This window comes from Daktulosphaira vitifoliae, unplaced genomic scaffold (genome assembly GCF_025091365.1).
Source record: "Daktulosphaira vitifoliae isolate Bord-2020 unplaced genomic scaffold, ASM2509136v1 Scaffold_1, whole genome shotgun sequence".
In the NCBI taxonomy this organism is placed as follows: Eukaryota; Metazoa; Arthropoda; class Insecta; order Hemiptera; family Phylloxeridae; genus Daktulosphaira; species Daktulosphaira vitifoliae.
This window is the reverse complement of record NW_026099572.1, coordinates 55,701,320-55,720,242: the sequence shown is the minus strand read 5'-3', so window position 1 is coordinate 55,720,242 and position 18,923 is coordinate 55,701,320. Positions and strand designations below refer to the sequence as shown.

Below are 18,923 nucleotides of genomic sequence, written 5' to 3'. Positions count from 1 at the left end.
TCTTAAAGTAAAAAATATCGTAATTAATAATTTTCTATAAATGATGTGTACTTAGAATACGGATAACATTCTGACGACGGACAAGACTACAGCGTGGTGCATAGTTCTTCACAGTCAACTGGGTGATTGTGTAGCATGTATAGGAGACATGAGTTGCCACCAACTGATAACAGTCGACATGGTAATTATAAACCCTTCAAATCATTGTAGAAAGTTGGTTTAGGTAATGTATAATATTTTGAGTCTGTTATACTTGGAATATATATAAAATGATTTTTATTATGTTCCAATTGTATAAATATCCTGTACTCAGTGTTTTGAACTTAGTAGTTTTAAAAACAAAATTGTATAAGTATAATCTGAAGATTATTCGTAAGAGTTAAGGTAAAGTAATTGCTTTATGCAAACTAGGAAATATACACAGTATTTTAATTAAAGATTGTGTTTAAAAGTTTGTATCAATGTACTAAAGTTATACACTCGTCAAAAATATGTGTCGCTAAATTTAAAAGTTTAAAATCTATTATTTGAAATTAATAAAAAACGTTAAAAATATGGTTAACATATATTGATCGCCGAAATCATATAAACTAGTTTTCTGACCAATTTTTAAATGTGCAAGACTTTATAATTAAATAGAATTATTCAATTTGAAATTTTCATTTGAAATCAATTAAGTTTATTTTAAGTAAAGTACAATAAATTGTTTATTCAATAAATAATGATATTTATTTTAAAATTAGAACAGTTCCTTATATATTTTTATAATAATAGAACTCAGTGAATTTAATTTATAAACAAAACAACATTTTAGTTAAATAGAAATGACCTTGTAGAAAAAAAAACTGTCGATAAACAAATACTTTTTAAAGCTTTAATTTTGAAACTTTTTTTATTACAGTACTTTTAATATAAACTAGAGGGGTATTTTCTTAAACTTTATAGTAGGTTATTTCAAATGTTAGATTATTATTTTACAATCCAGATTTTATTGAACGACATCAAAACAACTACAGCTTGTAGCTTGTGTAGTTTTGAAATTATATTACTTTCTAGGGTTCTATTACAAATTCTTTTCGAATTCTGAAATGTTAAAAATGGTTGTTCAATGTAGGGAGCCTGCTAAACGAATTCTGGGTATGCTGTTGTGTTAGTTTGGTCATAGTTTCATTGTCTACATGACGAATACAGTTTGAGTAGGGTATAATATAGCAGTTTGTATCTGATCGTCTCTTATATTAACTACCAAATAGTATATCCTTTAAAAATCAATACATTTTTTATAATATTATGCTATTGTTTATAAAGTCTTGAAATTTTTATATAATAGATTTATAATATGAAGTACCATAAATCTAAACTTTGATTTTTTGTCCCTACGACTCTATATATACACTTATCAAGAACCACTGTATAAATCAAAAAATAAATATAATATTTATTTATTATTTTATTTATTGGCATTTGAATTTTTAGTATAACTTTATTTGTTTATTAGATATAAACATGTAAAGTTTAAAATTTTTGAGTTAATATACATGTATAATACACATGGGATTGTAAATACAGGTAGCTAATTGGATTTTTATGACATTGCTGTCTCAGTCACGGATTGTTTATTATCAATTATGATTATCAATAGATATACTTTCTGTATTGTCAGTTAGTGTATTTATAAACTTAGATCAATGTGCCTTACTACCATTGATAATAATGCTGTGTACCTGCTAATATCGATGTCATAAAAAACCAATTAGCTACCTGTATTTGTAATCCCTCGTGTATTATACACATGTATATTAACTCAAAAATTTGAAACTTTAAATGTTTATATATAATAAACAAATAAAGTTATAATAAAAATTCAAATGACATTTATTATTAATTTAATCACTCTAACATTTTTTATCTATAATAAAGTATATTACATTAGCTTTAATTTAAGATATATATAAAAGTGTCAGACTTTCCGGAACACTTTCAAAAGTTAATTTTTTGTAAAAAAGTTATTTTGAATCCCTCCCTGTGGGCTGGTAAAAGGTTAAATTTATAAAAAAAATATACCAAATGATAGGTAAAGACATCAAGCATCTATATATATAAAAAAAAAAATTATAGTGATTTGTTCTTTTTTGAAAAAGTTATGGCAGTTTTAAGTAAAAAAAATTGAAAAAATTAGCGATTTTTAAATTTGTAATTTATTATGTGATCTTTTAACGTATCATTGAAAGAAATCGGTTCGGTGAGAGCTGAGAAAAAGTGGTAACAGACAAAAAAAAAAAAAAAAACACATCATAGTAAAATTAATACCTTCTCAGCCTCGCTTCGAAGCTAAAAATATATATGAATAGCAAAATCAGTATTCAATAATAAATCAAAATTATTCATGTCCAGAAAATTGAACTTAAGCATTAGGAAAACACTTATTAAACATATGTTTTGAGTATAGCATTAAATGGACGTGAAATATGGATTATAAATGAAACTGAAAGAAAACATTAGAATTATTTGAAATGTGGTGCTGGAAACGCTTGGAAAAAATATGCTGAATAGAACAAAAAGTAACCAAGATATACTGGAAATAGTCGGCCAGGAACGCTTATTAATAGACTCGAATAGGAAGAGAAGATGGAAAATTATGGGATATATATTAAGACATCCAAAAGAACTGCACAGAACAATACTAGAGGACATGATAGAAGGAAAAAAATCACCTGGGGGACCTGAAGAATGGAAAAGAAGAGTTTCAAACCAACCTTTGGGTTGAAAAAACCAACAAAGTCGTATATATAAATATACTAACATTATGTTTATATAAATATATAAAAATACAATGAATATTTTATGAATACTTTATGAATACATGATAACATAGGAACACTAATATAAAATTAATCTATTTTAAACTATAAACCTTCAACTTAACAAGCGAGTCATATAAAAGTTCAAAGTTTTTAGGAGCATCACAATTATCCAACATTTTATTGACCAGAGAGAAAAGACTAATTTTGTTTTTGAAAAGAAGTATAAAATATTGTTTGATTACGAAGATATGCACCAGGTACATTAAACGGTTTTAAGCATAATAACTCTGGACAATCCACATTGTTATTTAGCAAATTAAACTCTAGTCATATCAATAAACTTTCTTCTTGCAGAAAGAGAAGATTTATTTAGATGTTCAATCAACTTATGTTTGGAATCTACCCAGTTATTTAACTTGAAATTTATCAATTGTATAAAACGATTTTGAATTAGCTCACAAGGGGAGGTTACGGTGATGGGGTCATTGATTTTCATAAAACTTATATAAATTTAATGTATATTAAATACAAAATAAGAAGTATTTTTAATTTTTTGCCAATGACCCCCTAAGTCGAGAAAATTGACTTTGAGAATTCTTATCCTAATTTTTTCACGGTTTTCTCTTTGAATTATTAATTTTACGTAGTATATATATATAGTTTTATTTACATTCAAAACACATTTGATGATACAAATTATCGATTTTTCAGTGATAAAATATGAATAAAATAAAATAATATTTTATGCATATAAATATAACTTATTTTAATATTAACCCGGTAAAAGTATATCAATTTTTAAATGAGAGAGATTTTTGAAAGGTTTAATTATATACAGAGTGTTCAGTAAGTAAGAAAACTGGTTCCCATTGTTCTTATTGATTTTAACAATTTAACTGTTTCCTAACTTACTGAACAACCTGTAGATGTATAAAATGTAAAAAAAATAACAAATATTACGTACAATTAATAATTCAAAAGAATAACCGTGAAAAAAATTAGGAACAAAATGCAAAAAATCTCACCATCTGATGAGATTTAATCCGAATCCGTACATGTCATAAGATCCCGTTTTCTCAATTCGACGCCAACACGTTATTGTCTATGTAAGAAAAATGACCCTATTTAAGCCAATTAAAATTTTTCAAAGTCAATTTTCTCGACTTAGGGAGAGCATTGGTAAAAAAATATCTCTTATTATGTATGTAATATAGATTAAATTTATATACATTTTATGAAAATCGGCGACCCCATCACTGTGATCTCCCCTTGTCAGTTTTATTTATCTCACCTATTTGGTACGGCGATCAGATAATTGATGCCTACTCAAGAATAGATTTCACTAGTGCCATATAGAGTGTCTTTAGATTATTAAATTTGCCTAATTAAGATTTAAAAAACCAAGAGTACGCGAAGTATTATTATAGATAACTGATATTATACACCACATATAATGTGTTCAGAAAAAGATAAGTTGCAGTAAAGAAAAATCCCAAACTCTTTAAAATAATAAACAATATTTAAATTACAATTATTTTTTGCATATCGATGTTTAATATAAGATTTCTTCCTAGTAAATGTTATTTGTGAGCATTTATTTGTATTAGTTGTTATACTATTAATTTGGAAACAATTAAATAGTTTACTCAAATCAATCTGTATTTAAAAAAAATCAACAGTTATAAGAATAGGTAAATATAATTTGAGACGATCAAAAAAAAAGTAAGCATTTACATTAACTAATTATTGAGCATAGATCGTTTATAAGTATAATGAATAGCAGAGGCGATAAGTGACTCTCTTAGGACACACCGAACATACAGTTATTATTTGTGATGTTAACTTCCCTATTTTAACTTGTTGTGTTCTACCAATGTAATAAGACAAAGCGCGAGATAACCAATGTGATAATCACGAATGGATACTCAACACCTAAGCACTTTAATTTATTCTTCAAAATTGAATGATTACACTATCAAATACTTTTCAAAGGTCAGAATAGACAGGATCTATACGACCTCCAGATGAAATCAGATCAGTATAAAATACCAATAAGTTAGTTACTGTTGACTTGGATGAGCAGAATGCATGTTGTACAATTTCAACTTTGAAGACAATCTTAATAAATTTTTCAAATAATTTCGGCAGTACACTTAATTTAAAAATAGGAAAATAAGTACGTCAAATCGATATAAATATCAGAATACGCACCTCAACACCACATTTAAAAATGTTAATATTTTCCGAAATACTGGTTCAAAAGTTTTTATGGAATATTTATTTTTTTAGTTGGATCATTTTCTAACATTTAATAAATGAAAATATATATGATGCCATTTAAAAAAATTAAGTTTAGGCCCTAGTATAAGATAAGGGACAAACCTAAAAGAAATGTAACTACTTATAAATCGAGAAATAAATCATACTAAGCAAAATATAAAAAAAAAATTCAAAATTGTTATTTTTTAGGAAAAGTTTAGAGATGAACAGTAAATTAATTATCCTGTTTATCATAGAAAAAACAAAACAATAAAGATAAAACAAGATTATATATAATTTTTTAATGAATAACTCATTATATATTTACAGTTCATTAAAAAATTCAAAATACCAAAATTTTTATTTGTTTTGCGTCCTCATTTTAAAGTATTTACGTGTTTAAAGGTACGGACCAAAATTTACTTAGTATTAAAATTAAGTCCGGAGATGCTATTATAAATAAAATTCAAGTAAATCTTTACATTATTTTATTATAACTTTGTTATTGTTTTTTTATAGATAAAACTTAATTTAGATTCCTTGTACCAATGTCCTTTGGTTGTCATGGATGGTAACTTAAGCAAGGAGACAATGGAATTTGTAATTGAATTTTGCAACGAAGAAAACATACCGGGTAAGAGTCTTTGACCGAAAAAGTAAATCTTTTTTTGTGGCAATTTAAAAGTTTCACTATGCACTTAATGTACAACTATATAGTTATTCATTGTATACAGTTTATTTCGAACCTACGGACATAGCGGTGGCCGCCAAGCCTTTTTGTACGGACAAGTGGAAAGGGCTTTCTTTTATTTCACCAAACTTGAAGGAGTTGGAGTTTATATCGGACGCCTTAGATAGTAAGTGCCTTAGCTATAGGTGTATAACTTTTTATGTATTTTACCTGTATTAATCATGGTTCGTAAAACGGCCATACGACTTATAACTGTTATTTCTGAAAACCAAAACATGTGAGCTTAAAAAATAAAAATGATGTGGAATATACTTAAAGATAGTGACATAGACAAAGCATCACTTCAATAATTTCTTGCGATAAATTTGATAACTTCGATTAATAAATGATTACTACGCTCAGCTTATTTCATGTACAAACTACTATTATATATGAATCATGTTTCAATCTATTTAACAATACCAAAAGCTCTACAGAGTTTGATTTATTAGGGGAGGTAATTCTTGGAAAATTACGACAGTAGTGATTTATTGATGCAAGTCGTTAAATCAAAGTTTTCAGGGAATTATTGTTGTTGTATCATAGCTATTACTATCATATATTCTACAAGCTCTAGGTCAAATAAAAATCTATTCATGTGTTTTTTAAACGATATAATGATCATTATTTGTATAGCTTTCATTTATCCTATCATTGTGTTTTTCAAGAAGTTTTTGCAATAAGATATAGAAGACTTATATAAAGGGTGTTCAGTAAGTAAGGAAAAAGGTCAATTGTTACAAACAATGAGAACAAAGAAATCCGTTTCCTTAATTGCTTAACACTCTATAAAAATATATATAATATTTTAGTTTTCTTGGCAAACTGCATGTGACTATTCAATTTGTCTTTTAATTATGTTCTTTGTGATAAGTAAAACAAATAAAAAGAGGAATTTTAGGATATCAAATTTTTCATCAACAATATTTATTGAATTATACTATATGTAAGTATGCTAAACTAAGTCTAGCACTAAGCTTTTTTGAAGCACTCGTAAATAAAATCTGTCTTTTTGGGTTCCAACAATCTTTTGAATAGGAATGTGACCAAATTGTTTAAGTGTGCTGAACTTTGACACAAGTCAAATTCGATTACAAAATTGAATACGATCGACTAAATAATTTGAAAATGGACATGGTAGATAGGTAACTAATTTGTTTAGTTGGGTTACTGTTATTTACGGGAGAAATATATTTCTAACATATATCGATAAAATGTAGTAAAATTATCTTGAGAAAATATTTCTAAAAATATGTAGAGATTATATTTGCAATACATTCTAACGTTTTCAATACAATTTTCTGGAAATATTTTATAATAATTAATTATGAAATATTTCATACCTTATATTTTCCTACTTTCCCAAAAATATTATAAACTCAATATTATTATTCGACTATTCTGATAACATTAAATAAATATTATAATATTAAACTTATAATAATTCAGTATAATCGATTTATAGTTGATCCTAAATTTATATTAATTTTGAATATTTGTTTTTTGTTTTTGTTTATTAGTACGTATTTCTGAATTATTATGATTAAATATTTTTTTAGTCTATCTCTTATTTTTTATAAGACAATCAATTTTTTTTTAATTGCAACATACATATGTAACTAGTTTATTTATATAATAGAAAATGATCCAATTATAGAATGGCTTTTCGAAAACTACTTTTGAACCAGTATTTCTGGAGTTCATAAAACTTGTAGATAGAAGATGAGATATGAGTCATGTTATTTTTATCATGGCGTATCACTCTGCCGTGCTACTCTTCCCACTCAGGTATAAAAACTTCATAATTTCTGAACTACAGTTTGAAAAATTGTTATCAGTCAGTTATTACATTAGTTGGGTCATTTTCTATTATATATATATATAAACAAATAAAATAAAAATTTAATTAAAATTTTAATTTTTTTTATTTAAAATTACGTGTAAAAATTAAAATTTTTACTCTAATATAGGATAAGGGAAGGACCTAAAAGATGTAACCTCTTATAATTCGAAAAATAAATACTACTTAAATATAATAAAAATCACTACTAGCTTATGTTATTTAAAATTAAAAATGCTTAAAAAATATTAATTTAAAATTAAAAAATATAAAAATGTGAGTATGTGTTTAGCCTTGATGATGGTAACATTGTTCCCGAAATACGCAATAATAATAATTTTATAATCATTTTTGTGGCTTTTTAGTTTTAAATTCTAATTAATTAGACAAAAAATAGATATATCTAAATTATTATTATTTTAAAAGTTATCTGAATTAATTAAAGTATGAAATCGAATATTTCCAAATTGTTATCTAGGTACTTATCAAATATTGAACAATTGTTAAATTTAGACTGAATGACAAAATAATATCAATTAATAAAATAACGATAGAAGTTTAATACAAACAAGGATTTTATCACCTATTTTCATAGATAATTAATGATTTAAAACAATTCATAAAATTCGGATTAGATGTCCTACCTAATCAACCATCCCTGGCTACGCCACTATCTTTTATGATTTATATAAAAACTTGACAATTAAAGATAAATGTATAGTTGAATTTTGTTTTGAATATGGAACCTCATCATTGTAATTTCAGAATGTTTTAAATAGATATAAACATAAACAATTCTTGAATGCATCATTTGTTTTTTGGTGACATCTTAGTCAACACATAAAAAATTTGTGACATATTTGAGATATTTTAATAGTGTTTATTTACTAGAAAATAGGTTTAAAAAGTAATATTATTGTTAAAAAAAATCTTTGGTGACTTTTCATATTTTTTATAAATAATGATTATAATTGTTCGTGTTAATACGTTAGTTTAACATATGGTTGCTTTTCAAGAGATATTATACTTAATTAAAAAATAAATAAATAATGTTTCCAAATTGATTTTGTTAGTAGAAAATTAAAATTTCAAATAAACTATGTTGCTAATTTTTGTGTGATTTTTTTATGAATCAACATTTTCTGTTGTGTATTTTGTTAAAAAAATTAATTTATTTGAACGAAACATGTAATTTTTTTATTGTGATTATTAATTAAATATTTTTAAAAAACAACGGTTGTAAAATTTTGTTTTGACTTATTGTAAATCATAAGTATTTACTTTGTATAATAAATTTAATTTTGATATATATTTTATTGTTTCTCCAAGAAAAAATCCATTACATTATTGACGATTGTGGTGATACTATTAATTTTTAACTTCCTGCATTTCTATAATTTTTAGTTTTTCGTGAATATTTGTTCTTAAAATTGCAAAATTTTCATAAAATCTAATAGAAAATTATATCAACAATATTTAACATCATAAATATCTAATTTTAGTTAAAATTTATGGAAACAGTATTTAATATTACTGCAGTTTATTAAAAAATAATTACTGTAATGTCAATCAAAACTTTTGGTACTCAAGTTTAGAATATTAATTTATATAGTAGTACTGTGGAGTTATGGCTACAATTTATGGCTCTTATTGTTGATCAAATGAATGATGAGATGTTTGCTATGATCCTTTCTAGTAAATAATGGCGAATGTTCTTAGTCTACTGCAAATCGTCCAACAGAGGAAAATCTTTTGTTAAATGATCAACGATTTGATGGTGCGTAAACACGTTTTTTTCAAGCGCAACGAAGCAGACTAGAGAAATGAGAGGGTTGTTCGTACCATTCGTTATTCTTCCAGCACAAGATTTTCTCAGCGTCTTTGTTAATCCAGTGATATCAAAGATTTTGAGATCATTGACTTTACATTAAACTGTATAGAACGTATATTCCAAATATAAAATCTCGAACGCATTTAAAATAATTTTTGTTTTTTTTAAATATCCAATACTCTTGTTGCCTTAAGTACATATTTTTCATTGGTTTTGTCGTTTTGGCTTCAATTTATGTTTTTGGAGACTACTGCTAATGTTTGTTTATGGTAGAAATCCATTTATATTTTTAGATGCATCTTTTATCGCCGACAAGCTCAGAGGGGAGGGTATAATGTTTACAAGCCATACAACGATTTGTTGAATCCTTGTTATATTCATAAGGACCAAACGATTCTATAGATTATCGGATTTAAAATATTTCCACATAACGTATCTTACGTTATCTTTGCCTTCCGACTTCTCTGGTGTCCCATTCCCAACCCCATTCATTCCGTTCATATCAAATGTCTTTTCAACTAATGATTTATGCGTGCACATTTTTTTCTTCTGTGGGAGGACAGAATAAAGGGTGTCAAGTGGTAGCTTGAGCTAATTATTGCTTTTATATAACATTATTGTCTTTCATCAGTGGAAGTTGTTAATTCAATCTCTTGATTTCATACTATTTTGGTGAACCGTATTATAACAAAAATAAAGCTATTTTTAATATTTTTGTATTATTCTTTACTATTGTTATGTTTTTTAATTTCAAGTAACATTTAACCATTATAATTAATAACATAGAAACTTATTGTTTTCAGCTATCATCAAATAATGTGTAATGTATTTTTAATAAACAAAAAATATAATTTTTTTTGAAAAAAAAACAACTGCCCAACTTACAACAAAGAAATTTATTCTTTTTTATTTTTATCTGATCGTCTATTTATATTCAGTCTGTCAGATAAAAGCAGATTCCTTTTTTCGTAGAAATTTTACGGTTCACAGTTTTTGAATTTAACTTGTTTTTTACACAGTTGAAAGAATTCAATCTTCTATCATTGATCAATTCATCAAAACGTATACTAGTCTAGTATAACATACTACTATTTCAGAAAAAAAAAAGAATTTAAATCAATATTTAAGAATATAAATAAATTAATGACTAAAAACAGTTTTCAATAAAAATAATTGTGTTTTATTATAATTTAAAAAATAGTTTTGTGTTTTGTTTTTATTTGATATCGAAATTTTTAGTAAGGTTGTATTGCAGTTTAAGAGAACATATGATAGATGCTAAATAGTATTTCCAGCATTGTGTCTATTTGTTAATTAATATATTGTTGTAGCGTATTAATTAATACGTTAATGCAAATAAAATTACTTTGCTTATCACATTTTTTAGAATAGTTTTAGTTAAAAAATAGTGTTAAAGTTATATTTTTAAAATCAACATTGATACACTAGGTCTTTATTTATAATAAAAATTAATTGTAATTTTAGATATATATATATATATATTTTTTATATATATAATTTTTTTTGTTATTTATGTGTTAGAATATGTAATATTTAATATAAATGTTCAGAAAGCTTAAAAAAATAAAGAATCAATTGTTAAAAATATAAGCTGAGCATGCAAAAATTATTTTTTAAAACATGCACAAGTTTTAAGTGAACCAAAAGTCATAAGAAATGTCATTTAGATCTGGTTTATCCTGTAAATCTAATAATATTAAGAAAATAAATACTAAGACAACGCAACAGTATAAAAAATGTTTATGTGAAATTAAATGGTGTACTGATGACTGATTTTTAATACGAAATGTTCAATATTTAGAATAATTAAATAGCTAACAATTTTATTTAATGAACAAAATCAATAATATCATATTAAATTGGCTGTTTTGATTATTTTAATGAATTAGTCTGTAACATTTAAAAATGGTTTGACTATATACTTGACATAAATATTAACTGTTATGAGATTTCAATAAAACGAGGATAAAAATTGTTGTTTTTAAGATCACCCTACTCTATAGTTTTTTATGACTTCTCGTAAGAATATAGAAATTTCTAGTCGCATTTCCCAGCAATTCGCTTTAATATTATTACACGTCTAATGTATGCAGCGTGTCATAAAAAATGCCGAACAAATCGATGGGTTTCTTCGAAACAGCATTATTCAAGTTTTGTGTGAATTACAGCTGAGAAATTTTATCATTGTAGTTGTCATCACCAATACAATTTTCATTTCTGTAATACTACATCATTTTTAATATATTCATTTGTTTTTTATATTACAGACGAAGAACGTGCAAATTTCCCTATTAAAGTTAGCGTTAAAGGCGGCAACGACAATACTGTTTTATGCGCTGAAACAATAAATAGTTTAAAAGATGTCGTTTGTAAGCTAATACTTCACATTCCTGTTATTATGGTGACACTCGGTGACAAAGGACTGTTGGTATGTGCGAACTTAAATGTTTTTCACATCGTGCCAAAAAACAGAATTCAAAAGTTCAGTATAAATTGATTGTCATTTTTAATTTCGTTTTTAAATTGTTTAGATGGCTTCAAGGCAACCGGATGACACAATATCTATGGTACACTACCCACCTCTACAACAATTACAACCTGTCAGCGTGTCAGGAGCCGGAGACTGGTGAGTAATAGAATAAGGTTCTGATCCTTTATGTATTTTAATTTTTCATTAAAATACATAAAAATTCAAGCGTATTGTTTTTGTTAAGAGTTAAATCATTTAATAATAAATTATTTGATTTGAATCGCATATTTTTCTCTCATTTTCATATTATTTCTCGATAACTAATGTGTTTGAAAGGCATCAATGCCCGTGCCAAGTTAGGTGAATGGCTAAAACTAATGTTTGTGTTTTAATACTTTCTGGCAATGTTTCAAGAAATCTCCTACATACGGAAACCTTTGTCTAGAAAAATTATTGTTTATCAATAGAAAAAAATAAACGATAACAAATTAATGTGTAATAATTATTTAATTTATTTAAAATCGTGAAACATTTTCAACTTAAAAAATACTAATTAGAATGTTGTAATAAAAGCAATGATTGTCTCATTTTGACTGTTTATATTATCTGTCGTTCTATGCAGAGAAGATTTAATATGTTGATCTTACGATCTGTCAATCGAAAAAGAAGACTACTAATTAAACTTAACGAGGAATATTTGTATTATTTGTGATATTATATTTTTGTATTTTTTGACGTGAATACGTTGCACTTGATTTATAAACTTCATTAAAATATCTCTCTCGTTCGAAATTTTTGTTAACAAGATACCTGAAATTTATATAAATTAATGTTCATTGGTAAACATTATATAAGCTTGGATTTAATTGTTTACTTAACAAATAATTCATCAGACTGAAAAACAAATAATAAAACTGTTTTCATAAGTACATCATTAATTTGTAACCATATTAATTATTTAGTGAGATTTACTATCAATTTCTACAATTATGTTTACTTAATTTATCGAATTATTTTTAATTATTATTAAATATAAAAAAGGTTCACGTATAAGGTAACTAAACACTTCTAAATAAATGAACAACCTCGTTATGACTTAAAATATCTTTGGTATCACAGTCGAGTAATTTTGTTTATATGTGATACATGATACCCTTATGGTAAAAGTAAAAACACCTATGTTGACATTTAAATATGCTTTGAGCAATCAAAATCCCGTTCAATTACAGGCTTTCCCAGCTTTTTGAACTTAAATTCAATCTAGTAGATTTGATTTTTAACTAATATCCTTAATTGTTTGATAACTAGACAAATTACTCTATTTTCGTAAATCTAGTTTTTCTTTATTTTTAACTAATTTTTTTTTTTTATTGGAAGTCAATTTTTCTTGTTAATTTGTATTTATCTTGTTCCTATTGATTATTTTTATTTAACCAATTCTGTTAACAGGAATAGAATTTCAACTCTATAAGCACATATTTTTTTTGATTTTCCAAACATTTTTATAGTTTAATAAGTGAATCGTTTGAATAAAGTTATCTCTCAGAAAATAGTATATGTATAGTGACATTAATTTCATTGAAAATTAATGTATTGCCTTTCTGAAAAGCTAATGAATTTATTTTTCATTAACGTTGTAGACTCCGGATTTATATGTTTTTATATATTGTTACTGATCATATGTAGCGCATATAGTTCGTTCAACACAAAATTCAAATAAATAAAAATTGTTTAGCATTTTTGTGACTATTTCATTGGTTATGAAATATTTGGCTTATTTACCATATTTAGGATTATTCGTCGATTACGAGAAAATAAATATGATTTATTTTAAAAAGTAACTTTATATAATTTGTTTTGTATCAGTTTAATAGAAAAAAATACGAAATAATAATTATCTTTAATGATAATATACCATTGTATATTTAAATAATACTTGAATGATTTCAAGTTTAATTTTTAATTTTTTTTGATAATATATACAGAGTGGAAGAGATCTAACTACAACTCTCATAACTTATGATCTACATAAGCAGATCATAAGTATACAATATTTTATACTTTTTATCAATTTTTACAATATATATTTAATATATGTTTTATGTTATTTTTCGCAATTCCAAAAAATATTTTAAAAATTAATTTTTTTATTAAAATTTGTGTAAGATTTGACGACAGCCATTTTATAGATAAGTTCTAAAGAAAAATTGTGATACCAAAAATTCTTATTTTAATTCAGTAGTTACGTTTATACGGCATTTTGAAGTTTGTAAAATTTTGATTTTTTTTACAATTTTCTATGGTATCTAATGTTAGTCCATATTATGTTTAGTACGGAAATAAACACTTATTACGTTATTTACTGATAACAGTACGCGATTTCTTTTCTATGGATTATAATAACGTTTAACGCGCTTTATACAGAAATGATTATCTCTAATCTTTATTACAAAAGTTAGAAACATTATCGTATGTCAACTATGAGTGTTCCGTGTTTAGCCAGGTTAAAAGTGACAACAATTATTAATTTGCGTGATGCTGTCATTGAAATCATATTATTATAGGAAATTTGATAATAAATGCACTTATTGATTATTATCCACGTTTAAATTTATGATATACGACCTTATTTAATTAAAAACTCAACATGTTTTAAACAATGTTTCTATAATTTTTTATATTTCTTCAGAGAATATAAAGAGGAAATTAGAAATTTTATTTGAATATAAACCGCTTATTTTATGCGATTTTAGAGAATATGAAATCGGACATTAGTTATAACATATGAGTACATGAAATTATGTTGGTATATTTAATCATGTCTTAGTAACAATTTGTTATCTTAGGTCGTCAATTCCCAAGATTTCCAAATGGCTAAAAAATATATACATTCCGAAAAATAACTTCAGAAATTCTAGGTTTTGGCGTATGGATAAAAGTTCCAGTAGGAAAAAGTTAATTGAAAAAGGAAATACTTAAATCTAAAACTTTGGTTTACACTAAAAGCATCTCCGGGGTGTTGTTTCTTTTATTTTAAACTCTATCTGCTTTGTCAGATCAATTCGTTAGTTTTTTTTTTACTAGTTTTGACCGATGTGAATAATAAGTATTATTTATTTCATCAATGGCTTAGATAATTAATTTGTGATTTTCTGAGAAAAAAGCTTTTTTTTTTTTTTTATAAAATATGAGTTATACTTTTTTTTACGGGTTAAATTATGTATTTTGTTGATATNTACTTTTTTTTACGGGTTAAATTATGTATTTTGTTGATATCTTGCCATACAACAGTATCTGATTAGTCGTATACAAGCGGGCCATTACGTTTTCAATCTATCAAGCTACTCTTTTTCTTGGAATGGCGGTTTACAATACAAAAACTTGCTTTATGGCTGTCAAGTTGACACAGGATGTTTGAAAAAGAACATAGCGTTGCGTTTTTGAAATGAGGACCTATTAGTTAATCCGCTGTGTCTTCAAAAAGTGGTTCTCTCGAGACCCAACAAAAGACTGACGGGTACGCAAAAAAACATGTAATTTATATTCGTTAAGGCGTTAAATATTCAAAAATTTCAAGAGCTATATGAAGTGTGATATGACATTATTCATTTAAGTAATCTAATCGCTTACTTTCGACCTTGTTCATTGATTAATTATTTTCTTATAATACAATTTATTGTATAAGTTATATTCTTTAAAATTGTAGATTATTAGTTTATTTAGATAATTAAATAATATAAAAATAAACTAAACCTAAATAAAGGTTTAATAGTAACATTCTTAACTACTAGTTTCGGTAATGCACAATCAGGTTATTGATTAAAAATTAAATAAAATTCACCCCGAAAAATCATCTTTTAAATAAATGATACACAAAAATGAATCACAAAATGAAAATGGTAAATAATATTAATAAAAAAAAAAAAAGATTTGGTAAAATGGACAAATGATTTGTTATCATTGTTAGATATATTAAAAATTAATAAACTATGTTGTTCTTAAGATCTATGTGTACATTTTATATATTATTATAATTGTGGTCTGGATTTTTATGCTAAAGACATTGGAGAATATGCGCCTATAACTATCACGTAAAAAAAATTGTTTTGAATTTTTTTCTCCTCTAAAAAACGCTTGTGATATATAAATAATTTTAATTGTGTAAAATGTTTAAATATCAATTTTATTATTGTATGTTTAATCTTTATTACATGTTTGGCAAAGTTGAATTTGGGATTAGTTTTGTTTTATTAAATTTGTGCAATATACTCTTTCTAACTTCTTAGAAAATTGCTTGTTTCTTTCTACAGGATGATCGATTTATCATAAACCACACGATTATTTACAAAATAAATACAATGTTAGAAAAAATTTTTTGATTTCTTGTAGTCCCATATATTTCTTGTATATCAGCTAATAAAACTTTTTGAATTATTCCTTGTAATTTAAAGGGGTGTCGACTTTATTTGTTATAATGGAAAAATACATATTTAATTAAATTATAAAATGGATAAATATCTAATTATGAAAATGACTGATCGATAACAACTTTTGGATCAGTAGTATTTCAGAAGTTATTAATAATTAAAGTAATAACTGGAGGTGAAGAGTGGGTGCTGCTATTTTTATCACTAGCAATTTTCTGTTCGTACTCTTCGTTCCGTTTAGATATAAAAATGAGAATTTCTGAAATACTGGTCCAAAAGTTGTTATCGATTAGTGATTTTCTTAATTAGATATTTATATTTTTTATAATCTAGTTAAATATGTTAGTTGCCATTTAAAAATAAACTTGACACCCTTTTAAGTTATAAGGGATGATTCTAAAAAGTCATTATAAGCTTATACACAAGAAATATATGTGACTAAAAGAAATCAAAACTTTTTTTATTAATCACAGATGTTATAACTAATATTATTGTAATTTTTCGGTTTTGTTCTTGAATTAAAATGATTCATTGAATTATTGTTGACATTGATAGCAATTTTTTCATTACTATTTTTAATTGTTTTATATTTTTACAAATATTTAGGTACCTTATACTAGATTTTACATCATATAATTTGTAGATTTCTTTTTTTGAGTTATGTTTTAATTTTTTATGTTCTTTATTAATAGTATTTATGTTGAAATTATCATTGATGGTTATGTTATGTATAATATTTAATTCATAATTATATTCAATTTGGTTTAATGGTATTTTTCTAGTTTATATAAAATAGAGTTGATATAAGCTATTTTATGTTTATAAACATGTATGATAATATATGTTTAGTTTGGATGGAATGGTATGATAATGTCTGGTTGGATAAGTTTCCTGTGTATACTATATTCGAATTTATTATTTGGAGTGTATAGTAAGATCCAAAAAAAAATTATTATATATTCCTCTTTAGTTTTGAGAGTGATCTTTATGTTTTTATTGATAACCTGCTTTTCATAATGCGCGATAAGTACCTTTAAATAATATGAATGTTACTTCAGCATATGTAAAACATGATATAAAAATTTGTTTTACTTGTAAATATTTTAAAATAAATTTATGTTCAAAATTTTGCATAATTTTGTAGAATGTGTCATATTAATGGGTTATTTTATATGAAACTTTCATTTAGTGAATGTATTTGATCATTATATTGAAAATAACTTTTAAGTATTAATTCATTAATTAAATTAGGGTCAGTTTTATCATCAATTAAAATATCTTACAGAATGTATAGTGTTTCATATTTTGGGATAAGAGTATATAAACTTTGTATGTTTAAAGATATCATTTTGATATCTTTTTTTAAAATCATATGCATTTTTAATATTTGAGTATAATGATTAAATTTTATATTTTGTATAAATATATTATTAATTTATAGTATAGTACTGCTTACAATTAATTAGTGGTCTAATTGAATAAATATTTTTCGTATAAATATATAAAAGAATATAACTTTACAGTTTTTATTTGCAGGTTGTTATTAATTAAATATTTTGTTTAGTTCTTTGATATAGTTTTTAATTAAATTGTTTATTAGTTTGTTTTGTATATTTAAGTTGGATCTTCATTTAGTATTTTGATGTAATTTTATTTAATTAAATTAATTTAAATTCAAATGTTTTTTTATGTATATCATTTCATACGTAATAATTATGGCATTAAATTTATCGATAGATTAATTTTTTTTATAAGATGAATTCATAAAATTGTTGTCCTCACAAAAAAATAAATACGTTTAAAAAAGGAACTAGGGTTCATTAATTTCTAACGTTATACTTTTGTTTATGGTGTAAAAAAAGTTGTTGTTGATGTGTTAATTAATCGGGGAGGGAACTATTAAAATTAATTAAATGTTGTGCAATGAGTAAAATTGAGTTATACCTACTTTGGTTTCAATTAATTAATTTAATTTCCTTAAATGTTAAAAAATATTTAATGTTTCTTATAAATATTGAACATTTAATCATTTAATTTCTAAGAATTTTAATTTATTTGAAATTCTACAAAAGGTACTTGAAATGTGAATTTCTTATCATCAGTTTAAATTACTCTTGTTAAATGTGTAGGTAAGAAAAACTATTTACACGTCATTTTTTATTTTTATTTGAAGATACTTTAGCAATAGCGTGATTGTTGTGATTTAGATTTAGCAATTGTATTAGTTGAATAACATGGCTCTGCTGTACATCTATTAACCTTTTTAATTAACCATAAATTATTTTTAAGTAATTTTATATTCAAAGGAATGATAATCACGTGTAAGTTTTTTTAAAAGGGTTTATATTAAATAAAGAAACCAAAATAAAAAACTTTTGATTTTTATCTGAACTTTTAAATACCTCAAACTATTCGTGATATTTTTATGTTACATTTTAAACTTATAAGTCAAACTTGACAAAACAATTATTAAAAACGGTAGCACAGTGGGGTCGAGGCACAGTGTGGACGAGGCATAGATGGGACAAGTATAGATGATAT

At 24.7% G+C, this 18,923-nt stretch overlaps 1 protein-coding gene across 1 annotated transcript in view; it reads left to right on the top strand.

Annotated features, from left to right (window-relative positions):
- The window catches only part of LOC126896560 (uncharacterized), a 70,457-nt gene that overhangs the window by 44,761 nt on the left and 6,773 nt on the right, over positions 1 to 18,923 (top strand). The window contains exons 10-14 of the mRNA XM_050669460.1: positions 56 to 181; positions 5,583 to 5,697; positions 5,798 to 5,920; positions 11,753 to 11,913; positions 12,017 to 12,111. Of these exons, the coding sequence (XP_050525417.1) occupies positions 56 to 181; positions 5,583 to 5,697; positions 5,798 to 5,920; positions 11,753 to 11,913; positions 12,017 to 12,111 (620 nt within the window). The remainder of the gene's footprint in view (positions 1 to 55; positions 182 to 5,582; positions 5,698 to 5,797; positions 5,921 to 11,752; positions 11,914 to 12,016; positions 12,112 to 18,923) is intronic.